This window comes from Ursus americanus, chromosome 2 (assembly GCF_024610735.1).
Source record: "Ursus americanus isolate L20-20 chromosome 2, mUrsAme1.1.p, whole genome shotgun sequence".
Classification (NCBI taxonomy): Eukaryota; Metazoa; Chordata; class Mammalia; order Carnivora; family Ursidae; genus Ursus; species Ursus americanus.
In genome coordinates this window covers 40,656,690-40,680,648 of record NC_142128.1, presented here as the reverse complement: position 1 = coordinate 40,680,648, position 23,959 = coordinate 40,656,690, and the positions used below count along the sequence as shown (strand labels likewise).

The window sequence follows — 23,959 nt, the reverse complement described above, 5'->3', positions numbered from 1 at the left end:
AGTCAACTAACGGAATTATTAAACTTTAATTTTAATTAACTTTAATTTAAATTGCCACATATGGGGAGTGGCTACCACAGCAGAGACCAGAGCTCTGAGATCTCTCTCGGGAGATGTGACAGTAGACAATTCACAGTCCCACTGGACCACAGCCATCAGCCAGGTGGGAAGGTGGGAAAGATGACAGAATGGTGGCAGCTTACGTCTGTGGTGAGCCACGGTGTCTATGAAGCAACAGGCAGCACCACTTCTAGGAGCCAGGGCTACTCTGCACGGACTTCCCGCCTCCCCCTTCCTGTCTCAGAATGATGAAAAAACACCAGGCCTTGAGCCACCGCTCTCTCTCCAAAATGACATCGCTTGGCCTAGGTCACCTCACAAAACGTACACAGGTGTCCCATCCCGGGTTTCACTTGTCCACACCGTTTTCATCCTCACCCGTTCCCGGAGCAGTGACATGCAGAAGTCCACCTCCTTCTGCCGCAGGGCCTGGAGCTGGGCAGTCCCGTGGTGGTCGACGATGAGGCGGAGGTATGTGTAAACAGCCATGGCAATGAGGATGCTGCTCTTCAGCACCCACTCCCTGCGGAAGGGCGTGGGGGAGGGTGGGCACCTGGCACCTGCGCTCCATCCAGGCCGGCTCACTCTCCCAGTTCGCTCCCACACATGGCTCTGGGGCCTCAGCAATGTCTGACTATTAGCACTGGGAGGAGGGGCTTTGATTCCTTGACTGCCTGCTCATTACCTATCTTGGACTGTCAGTCAGCTAAGGTTAGCAACCACTTCCTTCTGCTCTACCAGGCGCCCAATAAAGATAAGCACTGAATGAAAGCAATCTCTCTTTTCTACATAACTACTTAGCTTCCAATAAAGTAACTGTTCGTTGGTTCACTATTCAAACATTTATTGAGTGCCTACCATGTGCCAAGCACCACGTGAAGTACTAGGGACAGAGAATACACCATAGCTCCTCTCCAGCTCAGAGAATGGGGGAAAGAGGTTCTCGAGGCAACCCTAAGTCAGCAGTTCCAACAGCGTGGAATGAGGTCTGTCAGGGGTTAAGACCCTCTGAGGACCCTGGAGGTTTTAGGACACACTGTGTCAGCCCTTCCATCGTGCCTACTGTTAGTGGCCCACCATGCTACATGCCTTTCCCTGGCTCGCTCTCTGGCCACTGCTCCCACTCCCAGACAATGAGGTACTTGCCCTAAATCACAGTCTGAAGAGAAGAACATGATTTTGGATGGCAACCTTATTTTCCCAGAAGTTTTAGAACTTTCCTGGGAGAAAAGGGGATAATGAATGAACTGTGTGTTCTCTGCTGTTTTAAAAAGAGTAGAAGGTGGGCGGAGGGGGGGCGCCTGGGTGGTTCAGTAGGTTGGGCGTCTGCCTTCGGCTCAAGTCATGATCCCGGAGTTCCTGGAATCGAGCCCCACGTCGGGCTCCCTGCTCAGTGGGGAGTCTGCTTCTCCTTCTCTCTCTACCCTGCTCGTGCTTTCTCATGTGCACATGTGCTCCCTCTAATAAATAAATAAAATCTTTAAAAAAATAAAACCATTTGAAAAAAAAAGAAGAGTAGAGGGGGTGCCTGGCTGGCTCAGTTGGAAGCACGTGCCACTCTTAATCTCAGGGTTTTAAGTTCAAGACCCATGTTGGGTGTAGAGCTTACTTAAAAAATAAAATAAAAGGGGGCGCCTGGGTGGCTCAGTCGGTTGAGCGTCTGCTTTCAGCTCAGATCACGATCCTGGGGTCCTGGGATCGAGCCCCACATCGGGCTTCCTGCTTCTCGGAAAGCCTGTGGAGCCTGCCTCTCCCTCTCCTTCTGCCTGCTGCTCCCCCTATTTGTGTTTGCTCTCTGTCAAATAAATACACAAATACATAAATAAATAAATAATCTTTTTAAAAAATAGGGGCTCCTGGGTGGCTCAGTCAGTTAAATGTCTGCCTTTGGCTCAGGTCATGATTCCGAGTCGGGCTCCCTGCTCAGTGGGAACCACGCTGCCTGCCACTCCCCCTGCTTGTGCACTCTCTCTCTCTCCCTTTCTGTCAAATAAATAAAAACTTTTCAAAAATAAAATAAATATAATAAAATAAGAAATACAAATAGTTGGGGTGCCTGGGTGGCTCAGTTCGTTAAGCGTCTGCCTTCGGCTCAGGTCAGGATCCCAGAGCCCCACATCGGGCTCCCTGCTCAGCGGGAAGCCTGCTTCTCCCTCTCACACTCCCCTTGCTGGTGTTCCCTCTCTCACTGTCTCTCTCTGTCAAATAAATAAATAAAATCTCTAAAAAAAATAAAATAATAAATAAATAAATAAAGCTAAGGGGCACCTGGGTGGCTCAGTCAGTTAAGTGCCTGCCTTTGGCTCAGGTCATGATCCCGGGGTCCTGGGTTCAAGCCCTACATCCACTCCCTGCTCAGCGGGGAGCCGGCTTCTCCCTCTGCTCTTGTGCCCTTTATCTCAAATAAATAAATAAATAAAATCTTTAAAAAAATAAATAAAAATAAAGCTAACAAGATAGTGAAGAGATGACAAAAACTCAAATGCTGCTTCAAAGTGCCAAAGTGGGGGGCTATGTCCCCCAAGCAAGTGGTTCTAAGGGCTTTGGCACCCCTGCTGGAAAGCAAGGAACCAGAGGAATAAGCCGAGTTTAATTAATCCAACCAGGCAACATCCTGATTCCGGAAAAGTGCTCAAGCCACCTAATTAAAAGACTCTGGTCTTTTCCTTTCACAGAATGAACACAGTAGCCAAGGACACTGGGGAAGCCCCCCCCTTCCCCGCTCCCTGTTAATTCCAGGCCCTAGAAACACTTGGGAGGGGGGAGAGAGAGAGAGGCTGTAGAAGAAAGTCTTAAACATCCAGGGACTCACTTGCACCAAAGGATTTGAGTTTCTGGAGGGCAGGAGAAAACGTAGGGCAGTTATCTGACACATGTATACAGAGACTGCTCTAACTCCCCAAATGAGGAAAATTCAGCTCTACAGCACAGGAACAGGAGGTATTTGGCACCAGAAACAAAATGAGAAAAATCAGTTTTCAGGAAGATTGTGAACAGAGGTGATGAATGTATTTGAATCCTGGGATGGGATAATGAAGAGAAAGAGAAAGTGAAACCATCAACCCAGGGCACCAGAAAGGCAGAGACCCAGCAAGACACAGCTGGGAACTCACGGGCTGTGCGGTGGCACCAGCGCAAGAAGGGTCACAGCCCCAGCCGCAAGCCGTGCCCGGGGCACTAGGTGGCGCTGCGAGGCACCTGACCCAGCCCTCAGCTTGGTCCGGGACCAGAACAAGTGTGAACAAGGGAGGTGGTCTGTCCTTCTGAACCACAGGAAATATGGACACTATGAGCCCTTTCAATCATCTGACTCCTGCGGTGGCCTCGCACAGAAACAGACGCAGAAGTCAAGCAATGGAAGAGCAAGGCCACTGGTCCAAGAGAAGGCCTCACCCCAAACAAGTGCAGACGTGGCACAGCCCTCATAAAACTTCTGGTCCTTTACCTTGATGGGAAAGTAAAGAAGTAGCCAGAAGCCCAATGTGCCCCTTACGCCTTCTACCACTGCAGCCTCCCAGCCCTCAAGTTTGAGCCGTATTCCCAGGCCTGTGTCCTCCACCTCCCCCCGCTGCCCCCGCTCCCCCCGCCACTTCAGGAGAGCACGGTTTGGGTGGAGAGCCTCCGAAGGGAGAAAAGGGGCACCTGACAGGCTGGGGCGGTTGGCTGGCCCCACTCTGCTGAGCTCATTCTCCCCCATCTCCCCCCAAAGATAAACATTCCAAGGAGGTCTGGATCAAAAATAAACCCTTATCAGATGAAACCAGTTTTTCCTGGGCTCTGAAATATTTTAGCAAAGACCTTCTTTCCCACCCCTTCATCCCTCTGGGCCAGACCATGGCGTTAATTCCTTCACTTGCCTCTCCCTCCCCCACCTCACCCGTTCTAACCCCAGGTGTTCTCAGACCACCTATCAGTCCTCAAACCCCAACACCCACACTTGCTCCTGTCATGGCAGACTCTACCTCTGCTCCGTCAGGATATCCAGGACACTCTCTGCCAACCAGATATTTTTTGCAGTAACATCTCCACCTGATTTCAAAGGGGAGAAAACAGAATGAGAATGGTTCTGATCAGTGACTCAGCTAACCCAACACATTTCTTCACCCACCCTGCTTCTCATCCCTAACTGCTATCCTGTCATGGAGGTTCTGAGTGTTGGAAAAACTGCCTTCTGTTCAGTCAGGCTTTAAAGTTTCCCCTTTGTGTCCTCAGAGAAAGGAAGGGAAGTTCTAGACTTTTCCAGAAACCAGAGCTGGGGGTCTTTCCATAGACTGGGGGTTGTAGTAGGAATATTCTGACCCTTGAAAGGGAATGTGTGAGACAGAGACATGAAGAGCCCCTGGCGGGAAGAAAGGGTGGCATCTCAAATAGGGCCCGACGTGCAGGTCATCAGGGACAGTGGCACTGCAGCACTACAGTATCCCAAGTCCCAAGTCAGGCTCATGACGGGCAAGGGCTTCTTGCTTCCAGGTACCATGGTCTTTCGTGCTTGCTATGGAACTTCCTGGGCAGAAGTAACTTGTGGTGATGGCAGACCAAAGTCTGAGGATGAGAAGAGGAGACTGAGGACCAAACTGGGAAGGAGCTGCCAGGAGGTAAAAGAGCCGGCACAACATTATGCCTGCTCCGGCCCTAATTTAAACAGTCAATGTTCACATAGTCAGATATCACACAGAGTAAGGTTCACGCACATCAACACAGGAGCACCAGTGTTACAGAAATTCCCAAAGAGGAAGCAAAGAACCAATGGGAATGGTGAGACAAAGAAGCAGAGTCAGTCTTACACAAACACACGTGATCTCAGGAGAAGAGGTAGCACAGGCAGGCCTCTTGGATATTTAGTGGCTCAGACAGATGTCACTGATGCCAAGGAGATAACAAAACCTAAATGTCAGGGTCTCTTCTGTGACACAGCTCCTCCCTCAAACTGGTTCCCATCAGATGTCGTAAATATTTGGAAGCAAGTGTTCAGAACACGGGGGTGGAGCCCAGGAAGATATCTGGGTTTCTGAAAGCATAATGTGATGGGAACAAATTATCTGCCCTCACTTCTCTTCCCAGTCCTTCCAGGTCCTTCCAGATCCAACATGCCATGAAACCCCAGAGTGAGGACTAGCTAAAACAGGCCAACTATTCTACGTCAGGCCCTGAGTTTGGCAGGAAGGAAAGCAAGGCAGACGTATTGCTCTAAAAGACCCCATGGGACTTTTCCATTTCTTTCTGCCAGAAGAGGCCTGTCTCAGAGGAAAGACTTTAGACAACCCAGGAATGGAGACCCCCAGGCACTTAATCCTTCTCCATTGCCCGCATCTAGCCTTTGGCCTCTTCTCCCTTCCTCTTTATGCTCTTGCCATCAAACTTACCAGCAATCTGCTTCATGAATGTCATGCAAACACCATCGGCTCCCAGAACCCCACTCTTCACTAGTTCCCGTACCAACCACACCAACTAAAAGAGAGAAGAAAAGACAGATAAAGGGAAGGGCCTCTAAATCTGAGGAAGGGGTGAATCCAACCACATTATAGTTTAGGTGTACAAACGTAGGGGTGTGTTACCCCCGATTTCTCCTTCCCTTCCCTTTAGGAAAGAGAGTCCATCATCTACTATGTCTCTGAGCTGGATCTCTCTTTTCCTGGCCTTACCTGAGTACGGCAGGTATCCTGCAACTTTAGGTACTTCTCCATGAGTATCTGGTTGATCTTATTCAGGACAATATTCATGCCATCACGACTCACCAGCGCCAAGTCCCGGTAACACTGCGAGAAGCAAGGGTTGTGAGCAGCCAGCTGAGGACAGGCTCCCCTCTTCCCCTTAAATTCCACCCATGGGATTCAAGTGGCAATGAAAGACCTTCCACTCTGGATGCTGTCTTCCACAGGGCTCCTCCATTCCAAACCCATCCCTGGCCCTGTCACACACGGTGGGGAGAAGGAATGGAGCTACTCGCTAAGGCAGAAAAGCCTAAGAAAGGCTCCTTGTCCCCTACCTCCCTTCTTAAAAATTGTCCCACTGTTTCATGCCACAAGCTGAGCAAAACCAGGTGGAGGCCATCTGCTTTTCATCTGCTGGGGAAAGGTCACTGCAGATTGGGTCTGGTTGAACAGACTAGAAAGGACCCCAAAGAGCTTTTTAGACCTGTATTGACTCAGCCAGATGAAGCAAAGGGCTAGGAGTGTTAGGGAAGGAGATAAGGGACCAGGGCCCCAGAAAGAAGGGACAGGACAAAACTGAACTTCTTTAACTAAACATCATTCTTCTTTTCTCTGGGCTGCCCTTTGCTTCTGCCAAGCACTCAAAAAGGAGGGGTCCTTAAGCATACCCAACCCTGGGAGAGGCGATGGAGGGCATGCCAATCTTCCCCTGAGAGTGTTCTCACCCTGGCTCTCTAGAGACTAGACTCCTGGAGGAATGCCTTGGGAGGCCTCACTGGCCTGCTGAGCTCCATGATGTCAGGGTCTCAGCACAAAGGGTAAAAATTAGGTGGGTATCACCCCACCACCTCGGAAAGCCAGTGGCATCAACAATGGTAGCACTTATGCTAAGCTAACACGCATTGTGTTGTGCACCATTATACATATGGCTGCATTTGAATCCCGCAACAACCCTCTGAAATAGGTACCGGTAATTATTATCTTTATTCCTACACATGAAGGAACAGGTGTAAGAAGGTAAAGTAACTTGTCCCAGGTCACTGAAGAGACAGAGGAAGAACCAGAATCCAAGTCCAGGCAGTCCCATTCTAGATCCCATGCTCTTAACACCTCTTTACCAGTGCTAGAAATAGCTACAAGGAGAAGAGGCTGCCGGGGAGGGAGATGGGGACTGAAGGTGGCTCTGAGACGACCATATTCCTGAGCGCTTTCGTCCTAAGTGTTCAGAAGAGACGTGCTCCTACTCTCTGGCCTCGGTGTTAAGGAGGGACTCCTGAGAGTTTAACTACTGTTACTTCCTCTTGCCTCTACTGCCCTAAGTCAAATGAATGATCTAGTAAAAACACTAGCCCTTAGAGATCCCTCCCGTGCCATGAACTCTTCATACCCAAAGGAGGATCTGGATCTGATTATCCTCTGACTCCATTTGAGAGCACAAAGTACAAGCAAGGGAATGAGGAAGGTACAAGGGTGCCCGTGAAGCACTGACAGTAAGCCAGTCAGTACATGGCGGCTCGGCCCGGGAGCCTCCCCTGGAAGTATGACTGAGAGGATGGGCAGAGAAGAGCAGGGAGGCAGAAGCAGAAGGAAAATCGATGTCAGGACAAAGACAGAGACCAGACTCACCAGAAAGGAGCCCTGTCTGTTCAATCAAAAGCAGAAATGCACAACAGACCCAAGGCAGGGAAGGAGGACAAGTCTCTCAGGAGACACAGGGGACAGAGGAAGAAAGCAGAGACTGTCTGCCTAATTCTACGTGCCATGTGGGACCTTATCAACCACACTGCTGCTAACACGTGCAGGGAGCACCAGAGCACCCCATCTTGATGCTGCCAGTTATCTCACCAACGTCCGTGCCAGTTTTCTGACTGGCTTGAAAGAGAAGCAGTTGCGGAAAACAAAAACAAAACTCAGTGGGGAACACAGAAGAGAAGCAGAGAGTCTCAAAAGGAAGGAAAGGTGGCCGGACGGCAGGGAGGTAGTGCTTCTGCCCCAACTGCTAGCAGTGGCGGTACTCCAGCCTGGGCCTAACCTCATGATCAATCACTGCCAAGGCCTGGGTCCCTGACTCTTCGATGAAAAGGAACCTTCTCACTGATGGTAGACCTTTTACTATCACCTCTATCTACTAACGGCTGGAGCCTGCCCACCTAGCCTCCTACAGCCCCACAGTCCCCCAAACCGGCCTGCTCCCAGCTACTCAGCTCAGACATCAAATAGGAAATAAACAAACTCAAAAACTATAAACTTAAGAGGTGCCAGGATGGCAGATAAAGGTTAAGAAGGTACAACCAGAACAAAACCCACCCCACGCACACTCCGCTCATCCACCAAAACCCCTCCTGCTCTGTCCGTCACCGTGTGCACTCGTTCAGCCCGCTCTCACTGCACCAAGAAGCCCCAGGGAGCTGGGCCTGACGTCTGAACCTGCCGGCAGCACAGACTGAGGCTCTCTAGCTCCTGCTTTCCCAGCGCAGGTTTGTAACGTGCGAAGACTGTTCCCACTACCACCCTCTCCACCACCCCTGCTCCCACCTCTCGGCCTGAGAAGATCTAGGAACCAGATCTCCCCTCCATTCTGAGGTTTCTGGTCTAGAGACAGAATCAACCCCAAACAAACCCTTAGAAAACACTCCCCCTGTTTTAAGCTGAAGCCTAAAACAATGCATCAGAATCAGTCCTCACCAGTAAACTCCTACCTGAAACTTCTGCAGGACAGAAGGGTTTCACAAGATAATCACCCCTTCAGGAAGAAGGATCAAAGCACCTCAGAGACATGTCCCTAATTCTCCTCATACTCTGACCTGGCTCGAAGTCTCTCAATGCCAGCTCCTCCGTGGCTTAACCCTCAGTTGTCTTCCACCCCCCGACTCCACTGCTTTGTCTTAAGAGCCCTGACAGGGGCCCGTCAGCCTCATACACTCCAGGGAGGGGATTCACTTGGAAACAGCTAGCATGTGAATGCAATCCTGGTGCAGCTGTCAACCAGCTATGAGGTCCAAAGCAAGGGCCTGGGCCACCCTAATGGGGCTGTCCCAGGGCAAAAAAACAAAGTGCTCTAGTCCCTTGCCATGTCTGGATGGCCAAATTCATGACTTAATAAGCATTTACAATGCAGAATGCTATGGCCTTTCACTGCCAGGCTAGACAAGACCTAGAAATACCACACATACCCTGCCCCCTTCACGAGGTTTACTGATTTACTAGCTGATTCAGATCCCACCTGAAACAAACGAAGCCAGCAGACTGGACAAATCTGCACTGAAGTGACTACACACGATTTTAACTGTATTTCTAAAAACCTACACAAGAGAAAACGAAACCTTAATCCCAACCCCTCCACCCGTCTTTGCCAACAATTTCTTTTAAATGGAGTGGCTAGACTGGGTCATATTGCTGTTTAACAGCACCAAATTGGAGACGTTCATTTGTCTTCAAGGATCTCGGTGATAAATCCAGTATGAAAATGAAATGCCAAGTTAACTCAACAAGGTCCCAGCCCAGAAATGGCCTGGGACACCAAGGACCTGCGAATACCTGCTGCTCTACCACCTACCCTCAACCTGGACACTACTCCAGTTGGCATCAGAGGAGTACAAACACGTCAGGTTGCCGTGCCCACAGATCCTTCCCAAGGTTAATTCAAGCTATGCCAGGGGGCATGGGCATCCTGTCCTCGTCCCTGGGGATGATTTTCTTTGGTTCTCCTTGAACAAATGATAATGTCTCTGACCTCCAGTTATCTTATAGGTAAACTGGGAGCAGTTTGGAAAGAGGGGACAAAGCCATCAACATTTTGAGAGGATTAAATGAGATCTTGTATGCATAGAGCCCAACACAGAGCTGGGCACCCAGCATGTGTTTCCTTCCATACTTGTTCAAGGAAGGACCAGTAAGAATACTGAATTTCCCCACTCCAAGCTCCTCTCTGTTAGTGTCATAGAGTTAATGCCAGAAAACAGACATATACTTCTAAACCATCACCCCAAGACTCCAAGGACACAGAACTGCTGGAAAAGGGAAATCTGGAGAGGCAAAAGACAGAAGTTTGCTGCTTTAGTACGGAAAGAGCGGAATCCAAAGAGATCACCCTTCCCGATCCCTCACAAGGAGTGAGGGATTTTAACCATTCCACATAAAGGACACTCTCCCGGCTGTGAAGACCCCAGACTAGTTCTGATACAGTATTCCTGAGCAAGTCTGGCTCCAGTGGGTTCCAGGGTTCTTTTGGTCACTACACTATTGCTGCATCAGTCATCAGCATTAAGCTGTTAAATCCTACGCGCTACAACGTTAGGCCTATTTTCTATTCACTTGCCAGTGACAGAACCTGCAAACTACAGGTCATGGACTTGGTTGTACTTGTTCTCTTCTCTTCTCTGGATTAAATCCCGACTCTCACAACCTTGACCCATCAATCTACAATGTACAACTCTTCAAATGCTTCTCCGTTCCCACAAATGCTTTTCTTGCCCTTTAGGTTCAGAATCTAGATAGAGAAAGGATCTGAGTCAGAGAATGACCAATTCATTGGGAGTAAAAAGGGAGTTTTAAGCATATCTGGACAACAAGGTGATCCAGTTCTGGTCAACGGGTTTGGCACTATGCCAGCTAACACCTGAGTTCCACCGTATCCTCAGACTATCTGAGGAGAGTTTGTGGGTCCAGAGCAGGGAGTCTTACCTTCTGGGCTTGGGCAGGTTCAGTAAGGACAAGGGTAAATAGGCCCAGGCAGATTTCCTCATGCTGGGGGGGCCCTTTGCATACCTGGGACATAAGGAAGGAAAAAATTAGTTGTCATTCCCAGGAGGAAAGTTCTTGAGTACAGTTTCTCCCAGAAAACTGGGGACTCCTGAATAACCTGCAAAGGACAATCATAAACTCTTCTATCTGACGATTTCCTTCTTCTCCTGAAAGTGATGAAGCATCTGTTTCAGGAGAGAGGTGGAGGGAAACAAGAGACCCTACTGTTTTCTCCAAGGCTTGATGCAGGCCAGAAGCAGAAAATATAAAGAGTGTTTATTTATTTATTTTTAATATTTTATTTATTTGACAGAGAGAGCGAGCACAAGCAGGGGGAGCGACAGGCAGAGGGAGAGGGAGAAGCAGGCTCCTGGGGAGCAGGGAGCCCGATGAGGAACTCGCTCCCAGGACCCAGGGATCACGACCTGAGCCAAGGGCAGCCGCCCAGCCAACTGAGCCACCCAGGTGCGAAAGAGTGTTTGGACCTAAAGAGTGTTTAAAATGGAAAAAAAAGGGGCACCTGGCTGGCTAAGTCAGTGGAGTGTGCAACTCTTGATCTTGGGGTTGTGGGTCCGATCTCCACATTGGGTGTAGAGATTACTTAAAAATAAAATCTTTGGGGGACGCCTGGGTGGTTAAGTCAGTGAAGCATCTGCTTTCAGCTCAGGTCACTACCCAGGGTCCCGGGATCGAGTCCCGCATCAGGCTCTCTGCTCAGTGGGGAGCCTGCTTCTCCCTCTCCCTCTGCCTGCTGCTCCCCTGCTTGTGCGCTCACTCTTTCTCTCTCTGACAAATAAATAAAAATCTTTTTAAAAATTAAAAAAATAAAATCTTCAAGGGCGCCTGGGTGGCTCAGTCAGTTGAGCATCCCACTCTTGGTTTTGGCTCAGGTCACAATCTCATGGGTCCTGAAATGAAGCCGCATCAGGCTCCACGCTCAGGGGGGAGTCTGCTTGAAAAATTCTCTCCCTCTGCCCCTCCCCCCGCTCATATGTGTGCACGCTCTCTTTCTCTCTCAAAATAAATAAATAAATCTTTATAGGGAAAAGAAAACTTAAAAAAAACAAAAACAAAGAACACAAAACAGTACCACCTTTACCAGACCTTAACAGCCTTAGGAGGGAGAGCACTACAGAGCCATTCACGGGGTAATGAGCATACATATCAAGTCAAGACCTTGGGCAAATCACTGAACCTGTGGTATTTGTAAGGTGAAGACACAATAAAAATAATAAACTACTAGTAAAAAAGAACTCACTAAACATTTATTATGTGCCTGGAATTACTCTAAGACCTTTACATGTACTAACTATTTAAAATCCTTTCAATCTCACAGATTAGGAAATATAAAGGATCATGGGGCACCTGGCTGGCTCTGTCGATTAAGCATCAGACTCCTAATTTTGGCTCTGACTCTTGATTTGGTCCTGATCTCAGGGTTGTGAGACAGAGTCCTTGCATTGGACTCTGCACTGGGCATGGAGCCTGCTTAAGAGTCTCTCCCTCCCTCTGCCCCCCGCTCCAAAAAAAAAGGAAACGTAAAGGATCAAATATGTGAGAATAACTTGCAAAGAAAAAAAGTGACTACAGAACTAAGGGTTATTTTTAAAAGTTGTGACTTAAATATGCCTAAGCTCCAAAAGCTGGATTCCCACAGTGAGACAGAGAGAGGAGCTGGAAAGCCTGGTTCAGGAAGCCAAGATATTCGCTTTAGGCCCCTAATTCCCAGCCACTTAAGTCCGTCTATCTTTTGGATCACATCTCAAAGCTTCCAAAGCAGCACGGGTGGATGGGGGAGGGCATAATACTCACGTGAGCATTGAGGGCATCATTGGCCTCCCTCTCTGAGACACCAGTAGTCATCGATGTCACAATGCTCATGCATCTTTCTAACCTCTGTGAAAGGGTGAGAAAAAGTTCAGAGTGTGTCACACCACCACTTGCAAAGTATTTCTGACCCCAAAAAAGTTTTCAAGAAATTTGAAACTAGATCTAACTACCAGTTTACAAGTTACACAAGGATATAATCAGCTAAGTCCAGAGGGTGGAAACCATGACAGGTAACCTGATTCTTTCACATACAAATCACAAGGGAAAAAAGCAGGGAGGGGGAAACCCATGTATTAAAAGAGGCTTAAGATTATACCCCATTGGGGGGGGCTCAGTCATTAGAGTATGTGACTCTTGATCTCGGGGTCATAAATTCAAGCCCATGTTGGGTGTAGAGCTTACTGGGGGGAAAAAAAGATTATAACCCACTGAATAAAATAAGAATCCATGCTAACAGGTACACACACAAACAAAGGAGAAGGGAAAGCTCTCCCTTAGAGTGGAATGCCAACTAATAAATGCATAAGGAACAACCGGAGCAAAAAATGATTCAGGCAAATATCATCAATGGCTACTAAACCAGAGGTGAAACTGCACAAGAGGATATTCATGTGGGTTCAAAATACTCCATCACAAAGGGAAAAGAATAACTGCAGGAAACTCTGGAGGATACCACCTTAACCAAGTGATCGAAATTAATATCCCCAATAAGAAGACAACCTGACTCCTGACACGCACACCTCAACAGGGTGCACCGAAAAGGCTCTAACAGCACATGTATGGTTTTCTGGCCAAAATATGAATAATCTCAATCTAATCACGGAAGAAATTTCAGACAACCCAATTTGAGAGATCTCCTACAAAATAACTGATCTGTCCAAGGTCATGAAAAACAAAGAAGGATTAAGAATCTGCTTCGGGTTAAAGAGAGAGAGTGCACCTAAACTCACCTGGAGATCCTGGACTGCTATATGGACATTATTGGGACAACTGGTAAAATCTGCGTATGCTCTGTAACAGTAGCATATTGATGTTAAATGTTCCAATCTTGACAACACAGCAGCAGTTATGTAACTGAAGATCTTTGTTCTTAGGAAATACACAATGAAGGTTGGTGTGTTGTTGCTTTTTTTTAAGATTTTTTAAAAATGTATTTATTTGACACAGAAGGGCGGGGAGAATAAGCACAAGCACAGGGAACAGCAGGCAGGGGAGAAGCAGACTCCCCGCTGAGCAGGGAGCCCAATGTCGGGCTCAATCCCAGGACCCCGGGACCATGACCCCAGCTGAAAGGAGCCGCTTAACCGACTGAGCCACCCAGGTGCCCCCACAATGAAGTATTTAAACCCTCATGGCTGCAACTTACTCTCAAAAGTTTAAAACAATGTGTGTACAGAGAAATACTGTTAGTAACTGGGGAATCTGGGTGAAGAGTATATGAAAGTTCCATGTATTACATTTCTCTAAGCTTGAAATAATTTTAAACATCTTTTTTTTTTAAGATTTTATTTATTTATTTGACAGAGATAGAGACAGCCAGCGAGAGAGGGAACACAAGCAGAGAGAGTGGGAGAGGAAGAAGCAGGCTCATAGCGGAGGAGCCTGATGTGGGGCTCGATCCCATAACGCCGGGGTCACGCCCTGAGCCGAAGGCAGACGCTTAACCGCTGTGCCACCCAGGCGCCCCTGAAATAATTTTAAAATAAAAAGCTGTTAGGGATGCCTTGGTGGCTCAGTCGGTTAAGCATCTGCCTTCAGCTCGGGTCATGATCCCAGGGTCCTGGGACTGAGTCTGGCATTGGGCTCCATGCTCAGCGGGGAGCCTGCCTCTCCCTCTGCTTGTGCACGGTCTCTCTCTCTCTCTGACAAATAAATGAATAAAATCTTTTAAAAATAAATAAAATAAAATCTGTTAAAAATTAAAGAAACATTGAGGCACCGGGGTGGCTCAGTGGGTTAAGCGTCTGTCCTCAGCTCAGGTCATGATCCCAGGGCCCTGGGATGGAGGCCTGTGGCAGGCTCCCTGCTCATCAGAGAGTCTGCTTCTCCCTCTTCTCCCTCTCCCTCTGCCCCTAACCCCACTTGTACTCTCTACGTAAAATCTTTTTTAAAAAAAAAGTTAAAGAAACATAATGGGGTGCCTGGGTGGCACAGCTGGTTGAGGACCCAACTCTTGGTTTCAACTCAGGTGTGGGATTGAGCCCTGCCTCGGGCTTCATGCTCAGTGAGGACTCTGCTTAAGACTCTTTCTGCCCCCACCCCCGCCCCGGCTGCTCTCTCTCCCTAAAATGGATAAATAAATCTTAAAAAAAAAAAAATTAAAGAATCATATCAATCAAATACAACATGTGGTGCTTGTCTGAGCACTGATTTGAATAAACCAGTTATAAAAAGAACTTATGAGACAATCAATTTGAACAATGAATATTTTATTACATTAAGGAATTACTACTAGTATTTTTAGGTATTACATCATGGCTATGTTAAAAAAATCCTTCCCTCATAGACATACATATGAAGTATCTGCAGATGAAATGAGTTATCTTCAATTTGTTTCAAAATAATCCAGAGACTAGGGGGAGATCAAACAAGAGTGCCATGGACTCTTAAGTACTGAAGCGAAGTGATGGTTCCAGGGCAAGTGTACTATTCTCCCTGCTTTTTATGTTAGAAATGTCCCTCGGGGGCGCCTGAGTGGCTCAGTCAGTTGGGCGTCTGCCTTTGGCTCGGGTCCGGACCCCAGGATTCTGGGATCGAGCCCTGCGTTGGGCTCCCTGCTAAGGGGAAGCCTGCTTCTCCCTCTCCCTCTGCCATTCCCCCTACTTGTGGCTCTCTTGCTCTGTCAAATAAATAAAATCTTAAACAAAACAAACAAACAAAAAAAGAAATATCCCCCAAAAAGTTAAAAACAAATTTAAAAAAATGAGTGTGAGGAAAGAAAAGGAGAACAAAAGGCCAAACTGCCTGAGCCTCTAGACAAACAAAGGTGGGGACAGTTGCAATAAAGTCCACCCAAGAGGCACTCTAGTTTCAAAGGCCAACTTTAACATGACATGTGCTCAATATTCTAAGGAGATCTTATTAGTCACCGGTCCCTGTTCCAAAGAAACATTTAATACAAAATATTGAGAAGAAATGGACAAATGTATCTCATATTAAATCAGTGAGCCTCTCCATTATCACCACCTACACTACTTCCTGAGGCTTTTAAAATTTTATCTTTAGGACTAACCCCAAAACTATTTAAGGAAAACCAATTCCCAGTTTCCAGTGATGGTGATGCTTGGCAAAATGGACACAGGCAGGCAATTTACTTCCTCCTAACCCTACAGTTCATTACAAAATGTCTTGCTGAGAAGAGGTTCTACCGCAATGTTGAGAGGAACCCATGAATAAGGACAATGGAAAAGAGGTGTAGGAATGAAAGATAATCCTGTGTCTCCCTTCACCATCACCCTAAGGTTGCCTATATCCATCCCCGACCAGGAGTCTAGCTAGGGCGGCACAGAGAACTGTGTTAGGGCAAGGAGCTCCCACAGCCACAAAACTCTGACCTCTATTAGGCCCAAAGCCATTCAGATTTGAAGGTATTACAACTTCACTGCCCATCAGGTCTGACTAGCCTCCAAATTAGGTCAGATCAGTACACTCAGCCCTAACAGACAGCACCTGTGTACTTGTGAAAAGGAGCTGTGAGATCACATGAAAGCTGAGCTGTGAGACCCAGCACTACCTAGTCCAGCTCCCACATGAGAAGGAGAGGGAAGGAAAAACATCAGGCTGGATTTTCCCTTTTTAAATCGTATCCCTCTCTAACCCAAGATAGCTGTCAGTGATTGGAGAATCAGTTCCTCCAGTAGCTATGCCCCGCTTGCCCAGCCCAGGTGAACAAGCAGCAGCACAGCACCCCAAAATTCTAGATATTACTTCCTACTCAAAGAAGTCTCTGATGAATCAACAGAGATGTGAGAGGTCAAACAGCAGGTAGCTAATGAGCACACTGACAAGCACGGGATAGAAGGATCCTCCCCACCGCCCCACCTGCTAGCCTTAAGCTAATCTTGGGCGAGTTCCTTAGCCTCTCTAAACCCTGGTTTTTCTTATCTGAAAAACAGAAATAGGGGCGCCTGAGTTTTTTCAGCTGGTTGGGTATCCGACTCAGTTTCAGCTCAGATCATCATCTCAGGGTCGTGGCACTGAGCCCCACATCAGGCTCTGCACTCAGTGGGGAGTCTGCTTGAGATTCTCTCTTCCACTCCCTCTGCCCCTCCCGCACTCATGCTTGCGCGGCTCTCTCTCTCTCACAAAAATTTTTTTTTTAAAACCCTGCTTGTTTAAAAAAAGAGAGAAATATCACAAGGTTGCTCTGAGGATTACACAAGATAACATATGTGAAAACACCTAGCATAGAGCCTCAGTTAAATTATAATCTATTCCCTTTGTGAAAAAGCTCAGCAACTGCACAACCCAATTTATGAAGACCGGACTACTCCCCAACATCTCCTGTTACTACTTCTAATGGCATGTCCTTGAAGATTCCTGAAAACTGAGCCCTCCTACTATAGGACACGGGTAAGTCGGGGACCAGGCTGAAAAGCTTCCTCTCCTAATTACCCTCTGTAAAGTTCTGCCTTCTAGGGGAGAAGAGGAAAGGATGGGTACAGGAGGGGGGAGGAGGCCTGACTGTTGGACCCTGCACCAAGATGCTTATGCAACAAGGATCAGCCTATGGAATGGCCAAGTTTCTGGCCATGATGTAACACACAGAGACCTTGGACAGAACCAGGTTTCTCTAGGCCCCTCCCTGATAGTCTAAGCTCCACTCAGAGGCTTGAGTCAGTTCTATGGGTCACTGCCCAGCCAAGAACAAAAGTGGCCTCTTGGAACAGGGAGGCCCAGCTAAGGATGTAGGAAGTCGGCGAGTCCAGAATTTGGATGCACGGATAAAAGTGATGAGGAAAGAAATGTGAGGGCCAGTCCTTTCCAGGCAACAGAAATATAAAAGATGCTGTTCTTCCCAAACTACAGAAATCACTTTTCCAAACAGGGATGGGAGAAGAAATTACAAATCGTTCAGAGCGACAGAGGACCACATCCCATCAAAAGGACTGTAGGAGGTCAAATCCCGACAATCAAGTAGCAGTACCCCTCTTCCACCCCCCCAGTCCCCAGAGGCCCTTAGTAAACATGGAATCATACATGCAGTTGCCAACAATTACTGGCAGAATGGCTCTGTTCAGAGTAAGCCCTCTATGACAGCACCTCTGAGAGCTGAATAAATATTTGCCATCTCTAGGAGCTTCTGAAATAACTTTTCTAATACCAAGATTACCTGACAATGGTCTCCATGACAGCAGCAGTAGATGGAGCAGGGGCAGAGTAGGGGAAGGCCTTCCAGGTGACCAGTATATATCTGAAGCTTGGGACTGAAGTCAGAGAAATCCCTCTAACCTCCCAGTTTCTGCTCCCTCAGACAGGTGAACATACAGTCTGGTAAAAATAGATATTAAATACGGCTCTCTTATGGGAAGTCAGTGGCCCTGAAAGAGCACATTCCACTGTCTTCAGGAAAAGAAGGTATGTTCCAACCTACAAAATCCCCAAAAGCCCACATTAATAAGGAGTTACTGAATAAGCTGGGTTCCAAGTACTCTACAGCCAAGAGTCACTTGTAAGTGCAATGAGGATTTCAGGGGAAAAAATTAGAGATGGCTCAAAGCCTGTTCTCTGGAGATATTTCAGAGACAAGGTATGAATTATCCCTTGGAGAAAACCTGAAAGGGATGTACTTCCACCCAATGCAACCATAAGACCTGTCCATAGCTTAAGAGGAAGTTCTGACTTGTTTGAGCCGCAGTTCCTGCTTTCAGCCTGACTTCAAAGTAGACCAGGTCATTCCCAGCAAGGAATGAGCGGGAGCTGTGGACCCGGAGACTAGGAGCTGTATTTCTAAACGCCTCCGATCTCTGGCACTATTTTTATCTCATTCCCCAAATTGGAATGGGATGGGCAAGAATTTCCCCTTTAAAGAGAGAAACAGAGCCAAAGAGAAGAAAGGATACAACAAATGCTCCCTTGGGTAAGAGTCACATCTCCTGGCTGGGATGCTCTTCAGCAGTGTTTCATACTCCAGGACTCTAAGGGGCCTTTCCTCATCACACGCAGCTGTAAAGACCCCAGCCTCTTCACAACAGGTTTCTGGGGTGCTTTTTTTCACCTTCCTTGTGCGTATGCTCAGTCTTCAGATGATAAGCTCTGCAAAGTAGACTTGGGTCTCCCTCATCCTATTTTCCTATGAGACTGTGCACACGGAAAGCATATAAGGTTAGGAAGCTACCTCTGTGTTCCTGGGCAATAGGTAGGCCTGTGATGGAAAATACCACACCAGAACAAACAGAGACCAGTCCGTCAACGGCAGGTTTTGATAACTTCTGTATGCAGAGCCCTGTGGGGAGACCCAGAGGAAGAAGCCAGTAAGTCTTGCCCTTAGGGACACGCTGGTCCAGTGGGAACCATACATATGGGTTAAAAACATGGAAAATTCAAATGCAAAGGATAAAGGCCAAAGGAGGAAAAGGGGGAGCCAAGACATGCTGGGAAACATCTACACCAGGAAGGATAGGAGGAAAAGAGAGAGAGAAAGAGAGAGAGACCATCCCTCCCCCTTCTCTCTGGAAACAGTTGAAAGTTCACTATCAGTCCAAAAAAGCAAAAAAATAAATGCTTCCTCTCTTTTATGGTCCCCTCCTGCCATATCACTGAGTCCGCTAGCAAACACGTCACTGTTCAGAACAGGGCGCTGTACTACGCTGTAGGACAAATCAGCAGAGGCAGGATGAACCCTCTAGCAATCGGGGTGGGGAATAAACAGATTTTTGTCCCACACTTGGAGGCTTTCCCCCTCCACCCAAACTGGTGAAGGAATCAAAGGCAGTCAACCATTTTCTTTCTACAATTCTAGAGCTGCAGTACCAGAACACTGGGCTCAACAAATACTTTGAATTCAACAAATGACAGTGGCCATCTCTTAAGAAGTGGATAATTCAAAGTGCCAGGCAATCCTACAATCATTTTTATTTGTTTTGGGAATACATTATTTTTAGTAGCATTGTTTATTTTCCTAATTGTCTCTACCTTAGCTGATAAAAACAACAGCAGAAAAACTTTGATTTCTCTAAATGCACACAGAATTATGGGGGTGAAGCAGGATGGAAAACCAGCCTGTGAGCAGACATCTGCCAATGGATGATCTGCAAAGTTATATCCAGCCACCGTGATTTGCAAAGTTCATTTCTGCATATACGTTCCATCATTTTGTATCTGAACCAACATTTTTTTCAAATCTAAACTATGAATCCCACCTATCTGCCTGCCCACCCTCTACTACCTGATAAAGGGCAGTGACAAAGTTAGAAGCAGGGAAATGGGGACACCTGGGTAGCTCAGTTGTTAAGCATCTGCCTTCGGCTCAGGTCATGATCCCAGGATCCTGGGATCGAGCCAGCGGGGAGTCTGCTTCTCCCTCTCCCTGCCGCTCCCCCTGCTTGTGCTCTCTGTCAAATAAATAAATAAATAAAATCTTAAAAAGAAAGAAAGAAAGAAAGAAAGAAAGAAAGAAAGAAAGAAAGAAAGAAAGAAAGAAAGAAAGAAAGAAAGAGAAAGAAAGAAAGAAAGAAAGAAAGAAAGAAAGAAAGAAAGAAAGAAAGAAAGAAAGAAAAGGTAGGGAGATGGTCAGGGAAGAGCCAGAGCCTGTTCTTGTGCTCCTTCTGTCCCCGGATAACCACGGAGTTGAATGCATTAGGTCTTACAAACAGTTCGGCAGTCACGTCTCAGTTCTGGGTCTCCTATTCCTAACTGAGTCTGTATCTGAATAGCAGCACTCCGCGCTGTCAGGGACAATAGGGCAACAAGTGGGGGAGCAGAAGGTCAGCTACCCAGCGTGACTTCACTCGACCCTCTTTCTCAGCACCCTCGTGTGTGTGCTACCAGCTTCTGAAGGACAGTCCCCTAACACCCCACTGCTGTCGTTGATGGTACCCTAACTAAACAGCACTGTTTCTTGGGTCTTCACATCCCAAATGCCCAGTGCACATCGCCGTCCGCTGAAGTCCGTGCGCTACCTCACGGGAGGCTGTGAAGCCTGCTGCGGACTCCCGTCACCCCCCAGACCCCGATACACACCCCGTACTTGTCAACTCAACACAGGATCCCGTCTGAAGCAGGACGGGTATGAAGAATACATGTGGTCTCTGCGTGCAAAGGAACGTCAAAAATGAATTCGACAGAGCTGGACGTTGCTTCCCTTCCTCCTCAACACCCCCCCACCCATCCTCATCCTAGTGGCTGCTGTTGCTATGGCAACCTGTCCAGGAAGTTGGCCCGCGCTCCTTCCTTCTGGAGCAGGAAGTCTGGAGCGGTGCTCGTGTTGCCTCAGAAAACCCCTGAAGGCCTCCTCCCCGACCCCCGCCCCGTTCCCGCTCCGGCACCCTCCTCAGCCCCGTTTCTTAACTCCCTTCCCCACCCCCCACACCTACCTCCTCTAACTCATCCTTGGCATCCAAACTGGTTGAAAGTAGCAGCCTCCCCCCTCCTGGGGCTCCTGCTCCCGCTCCTCCTCCACCTCCCGCTGCTCCCGAAGCAGCTGCTGCTGCTGCCCCCTTTCCCTTCTGTAACTCCATGGCTACAGCCAAGAGACGGGAAGAGGCCAGGGGGTGGACGGGCGGGAAGTCCTAGAAATGACGAACTCCGGGTTGCCACAGCCTGGGGGCGAGAGGGACGAGTGGGGTCGGGAAGGGTCCCCGTGCTGTCCGCCCCGCCCTTCTCTCCGAAAGGCCGCTCCTGTGGAGGACACGAAGGCGGACGGCCCTCTAGGTCCCGTGTCTGGAGTGGCAGTACTGCGGAAAGGCCGCCAGCTCCCGGGTGTGCCGGGGTGTGGGTCTGCACCCCCGGGCAGGGCAGGAGAGGCTTCCGCCCCTCAAGTGGAAAGGGAGCCCTTTCTGGCTGCTGACCCTAAGAGAAGCAGAAAAAACCCTAAGTTTCTGCCTCCGGAGGTGGGGGTAAGAGGAGTCCTGCCCCTGAAGCAGGGGCTAGGAAACCTTCCTGGCTGGGGCCCGAAGGGCTGGGGAGCGAGGTTCCTTTGGATCCGGCCCCTAGGGGTGAGGTTGAGGCAGTGCGCGCTACAGGAGGACACGGAGGACCAGCTTCTCCCCACACCACACAGACGCGGCCATGGTGGAAGGGCGGGGGGCGGGGAGGCTGAGGGCGGCGGTGGCGGCGGCGGCGGCGGCGGTAGCGGGGAGGGCTCGCGGGGACCGGAAGCGAGCGGCCACGGGCCCGGCCTCCGCCAATCGCGTCTTCCGCGATGGCGCGGAGTCTCGCAGGCTCTGGCCGACGACGGCCGGCCGGCCTTTTCCCCGGCTGCCAATGGCAGTGAGACCGGCCTGATGGACAACCAGAATGCCCAATCGCCTTCCCCGTTGCTCTCGGGGGTGTCGGGACGGGAAGACTTCCCGGAGAGGGGTGGGAGCGCGAGGCGATCAGGAAGGGGAGGCTGCGCCTGCGCGCGCTTACGGGCGTGCCCTGGCGCGCGTGCGCGGCGCCGGCCTCCTCCCTCCTTCCCCATCGTTTTGGAGAGTGGGTGGATGCGGGAGCTTCTGCCCGGTCCTCGCCTGGCCTAGGAAACCCGGAGGCCTGGCCGCGAGCTGGCGGTACAGAGCGGGGGAGCGTCGCCTAACCCTTGCCCTTAAGCAACCCCAGGGCAGAGACCGTCAGGTGGCACGGAGCCAGCTCCCAGAGCTGAGCGTGCATCGCACAAGCAAGCGTGTGCGCACACGCTTGCCGGCCGCCGCCGCAAAAACCAGTGCATGGATCCACTCGGGCGGCCCAGATCCCTAGAGTCGTGCCCGCACTAGCCCGGTTGCTGAGCGACGGAACCATCTCCATCCTTGCGCTGAGTACCTGGGTCTGACCCCTGTCACTGAGGTCGTTTCTTAACCACAGCCCAGGGAGGCCCGCCCCGAATATTGCGAGCGCGGTGTAGCCCGAGTGCAGTAATGCTTCTTGGCCCGACAGCATTTTCCATTTCCTCAGGAGCACTTAGGATTGCCTTACACAGATCCAAAGACAGAAGAAAACCCATATCCCTGCTGTTCTGCTCTCTGTAAGATGCACACAAGGGTTACCTACCAGAGGATTACATGGACTAACGGGTGTGAGATTACTTTTTAAACAAGTTATACAAATTGGTTAACACCACAGGGGATTCTATTTATTTCTACACTTGTTATGGCTTAATTCTAACTATCTATGCACGTGCATTGAAATGATGTGGATGATCCTTGAAGTGGACTCTCATGCGTTACTTTATTGTATATATTAACTGTAAGATCTTAGGCAAGTGATTTTGACATTCTGTAAATTATCCTGCCTGTAAAACAAAGCGAACTGGCCGACCTCTACCCTTACAGCTCAGAAAGTCGAGTCCTATTTGAACTGCTTTGGATTCCTTGTAGGCGCACAGCTCTGCATTAGTCTCTGAAGAATCCGTACTTATCACAATAACGTTACTGTGGGTCACTGGAAGCACAAAGATACATTAGGTGAACAAAAGTTAGGTTTAAAACACTATGTTCATGCTTCTCTGTGTGTGGGTTTTTAAAAGTGGTAACTGGGGAAGTATACACCCATATTTGTAAATGCAGAGACTATCTCTGGAAGCATACACAAAACCCCAGTAATATTTGCTGTCTTTGGGTAGGAGACTGGCTGCCTGGGAGATGGGGTGGGAGAGAAAGTTTTTACTGTATATGTTTTTGATGAGTTTTGGGATGTTGGTGAGATCCAGAGCCCATGGCCAAGAAAGAATTCTTGTGATGTCGTTGGTGCAAAAAAGGTGATTTTAATAAAGCATGGGGACAAGGCCCATGGGCAGAAAGAGCAGCTGCATTGGAGTTGTGAGGAATGGCTGACGATATACTTGGGAGTTGGGGAAAGTAAGGAAAAGGGAGATGTCCAAAAGGACTTCGATATGCTAAAGAAGACTTTCAAGATACTGGAGGCCTTGGCCATTGTCAAGCTGAAGTTGTTTTTCTCTCTAGTAAAGTATTACCATTAAGACAGTTGGGAGTTTCCTGGAGGAATATTATACTCTTCCTATCACACGTCCTTGTCAATGGCTGCAGGTTAAAAGGAAATTTAATTTTACCTGCATTTCCTTTTACCTTTGTTTTCCACATCACAATGGAGGGGAGGGTGATGTTAGGGCTCCAGGAAATTGAGTCTATGGATCTCTGGAAATTAGGCTATTGATAAGAATGCTTTTTCCTTCTATATCACTAAGACATTTCTAAACTGAAGGAGACTCATTTCCTGCAGGACTGTGATCTTTATCAGTTAACCATTTATTTTTCCTTCCCCTAGCTTTAGGGCAGCCAGGAGGGCCTGAGGAATGTCACATGTATCCCACGGTGGTGGGGCTGGGGGGGTCCAGGGTGTCAGCTTGTGCTTTGTCCTCAGCTTGCCTTCTGCTCTCTCATCATTTTGGTGGTTTTTAAATTAAGCACCACGTAGGGGCGCCTGGGTAGTGCAGTCGTTAAGCGTCTGCCTTTGGCTCAGGTGTGATCCTGGTGTTATGGGATCGAGCCCCACATCAGGCTCTTCTGCTGGGATCCTGCTTC

General features: G+C 48.6%; 1 protein-coding gene across 3 annotated transcripts in view; it reads right to left on the bottom strand.

Moving 5' to 3' along the window:
- The window catches only part of INTS3 (integrator complex subunit 3), a 39,506-nt gene extending 17,944 nt beyond the window's left edge, over window positions 1-21,562 (bottom strand). For 2 of the 3 annotated variants that reach the window (XR_006777169.2, XM_045783824.2), the window contains exons 1-8: window positions 20,819-21,562; window positions 18,622-18,729; window positions 12,267-12,350; window positions 10,395-10,478; window positions 5,703-5,816; window positions 5,424-5,508; window positions 4,023-4,089; window positions 439-583 (exon numbers count right to left, since the gene is read on the bottom strand). Coding sequence is in view for 2 of the 3 variants with exons in the window: in XM_045783824.2 (XP_045639780.1) it covers window positions 439-583; window positions 4,023-4,089; window positions 5,424-5,508; window positions 5,703-5,816; window positions 10,395-10,478; window positions 12,267-12,350; window positions 18,622-18,729; window positions 20,819-20,962 (831 nt within the window). In the remaining variant the exon portion in view is untranslated. The remainder of the gene's footprint in view (window positions 1-438; window positions 584-4,022; window positions 4,090-5,423; window positions 5,509-5,702; window positions 5,817-10,394; window positions 10,479-12,266; window positions 12,351-18,621; window positions 18,730-20,818) is intronic. The other variant, XM_045783825.2, reaches the window with a different exon arrangement.
- Between the last annotated feature and the right edge of the window lie 2,397 nt (window positions 21,563-23,959).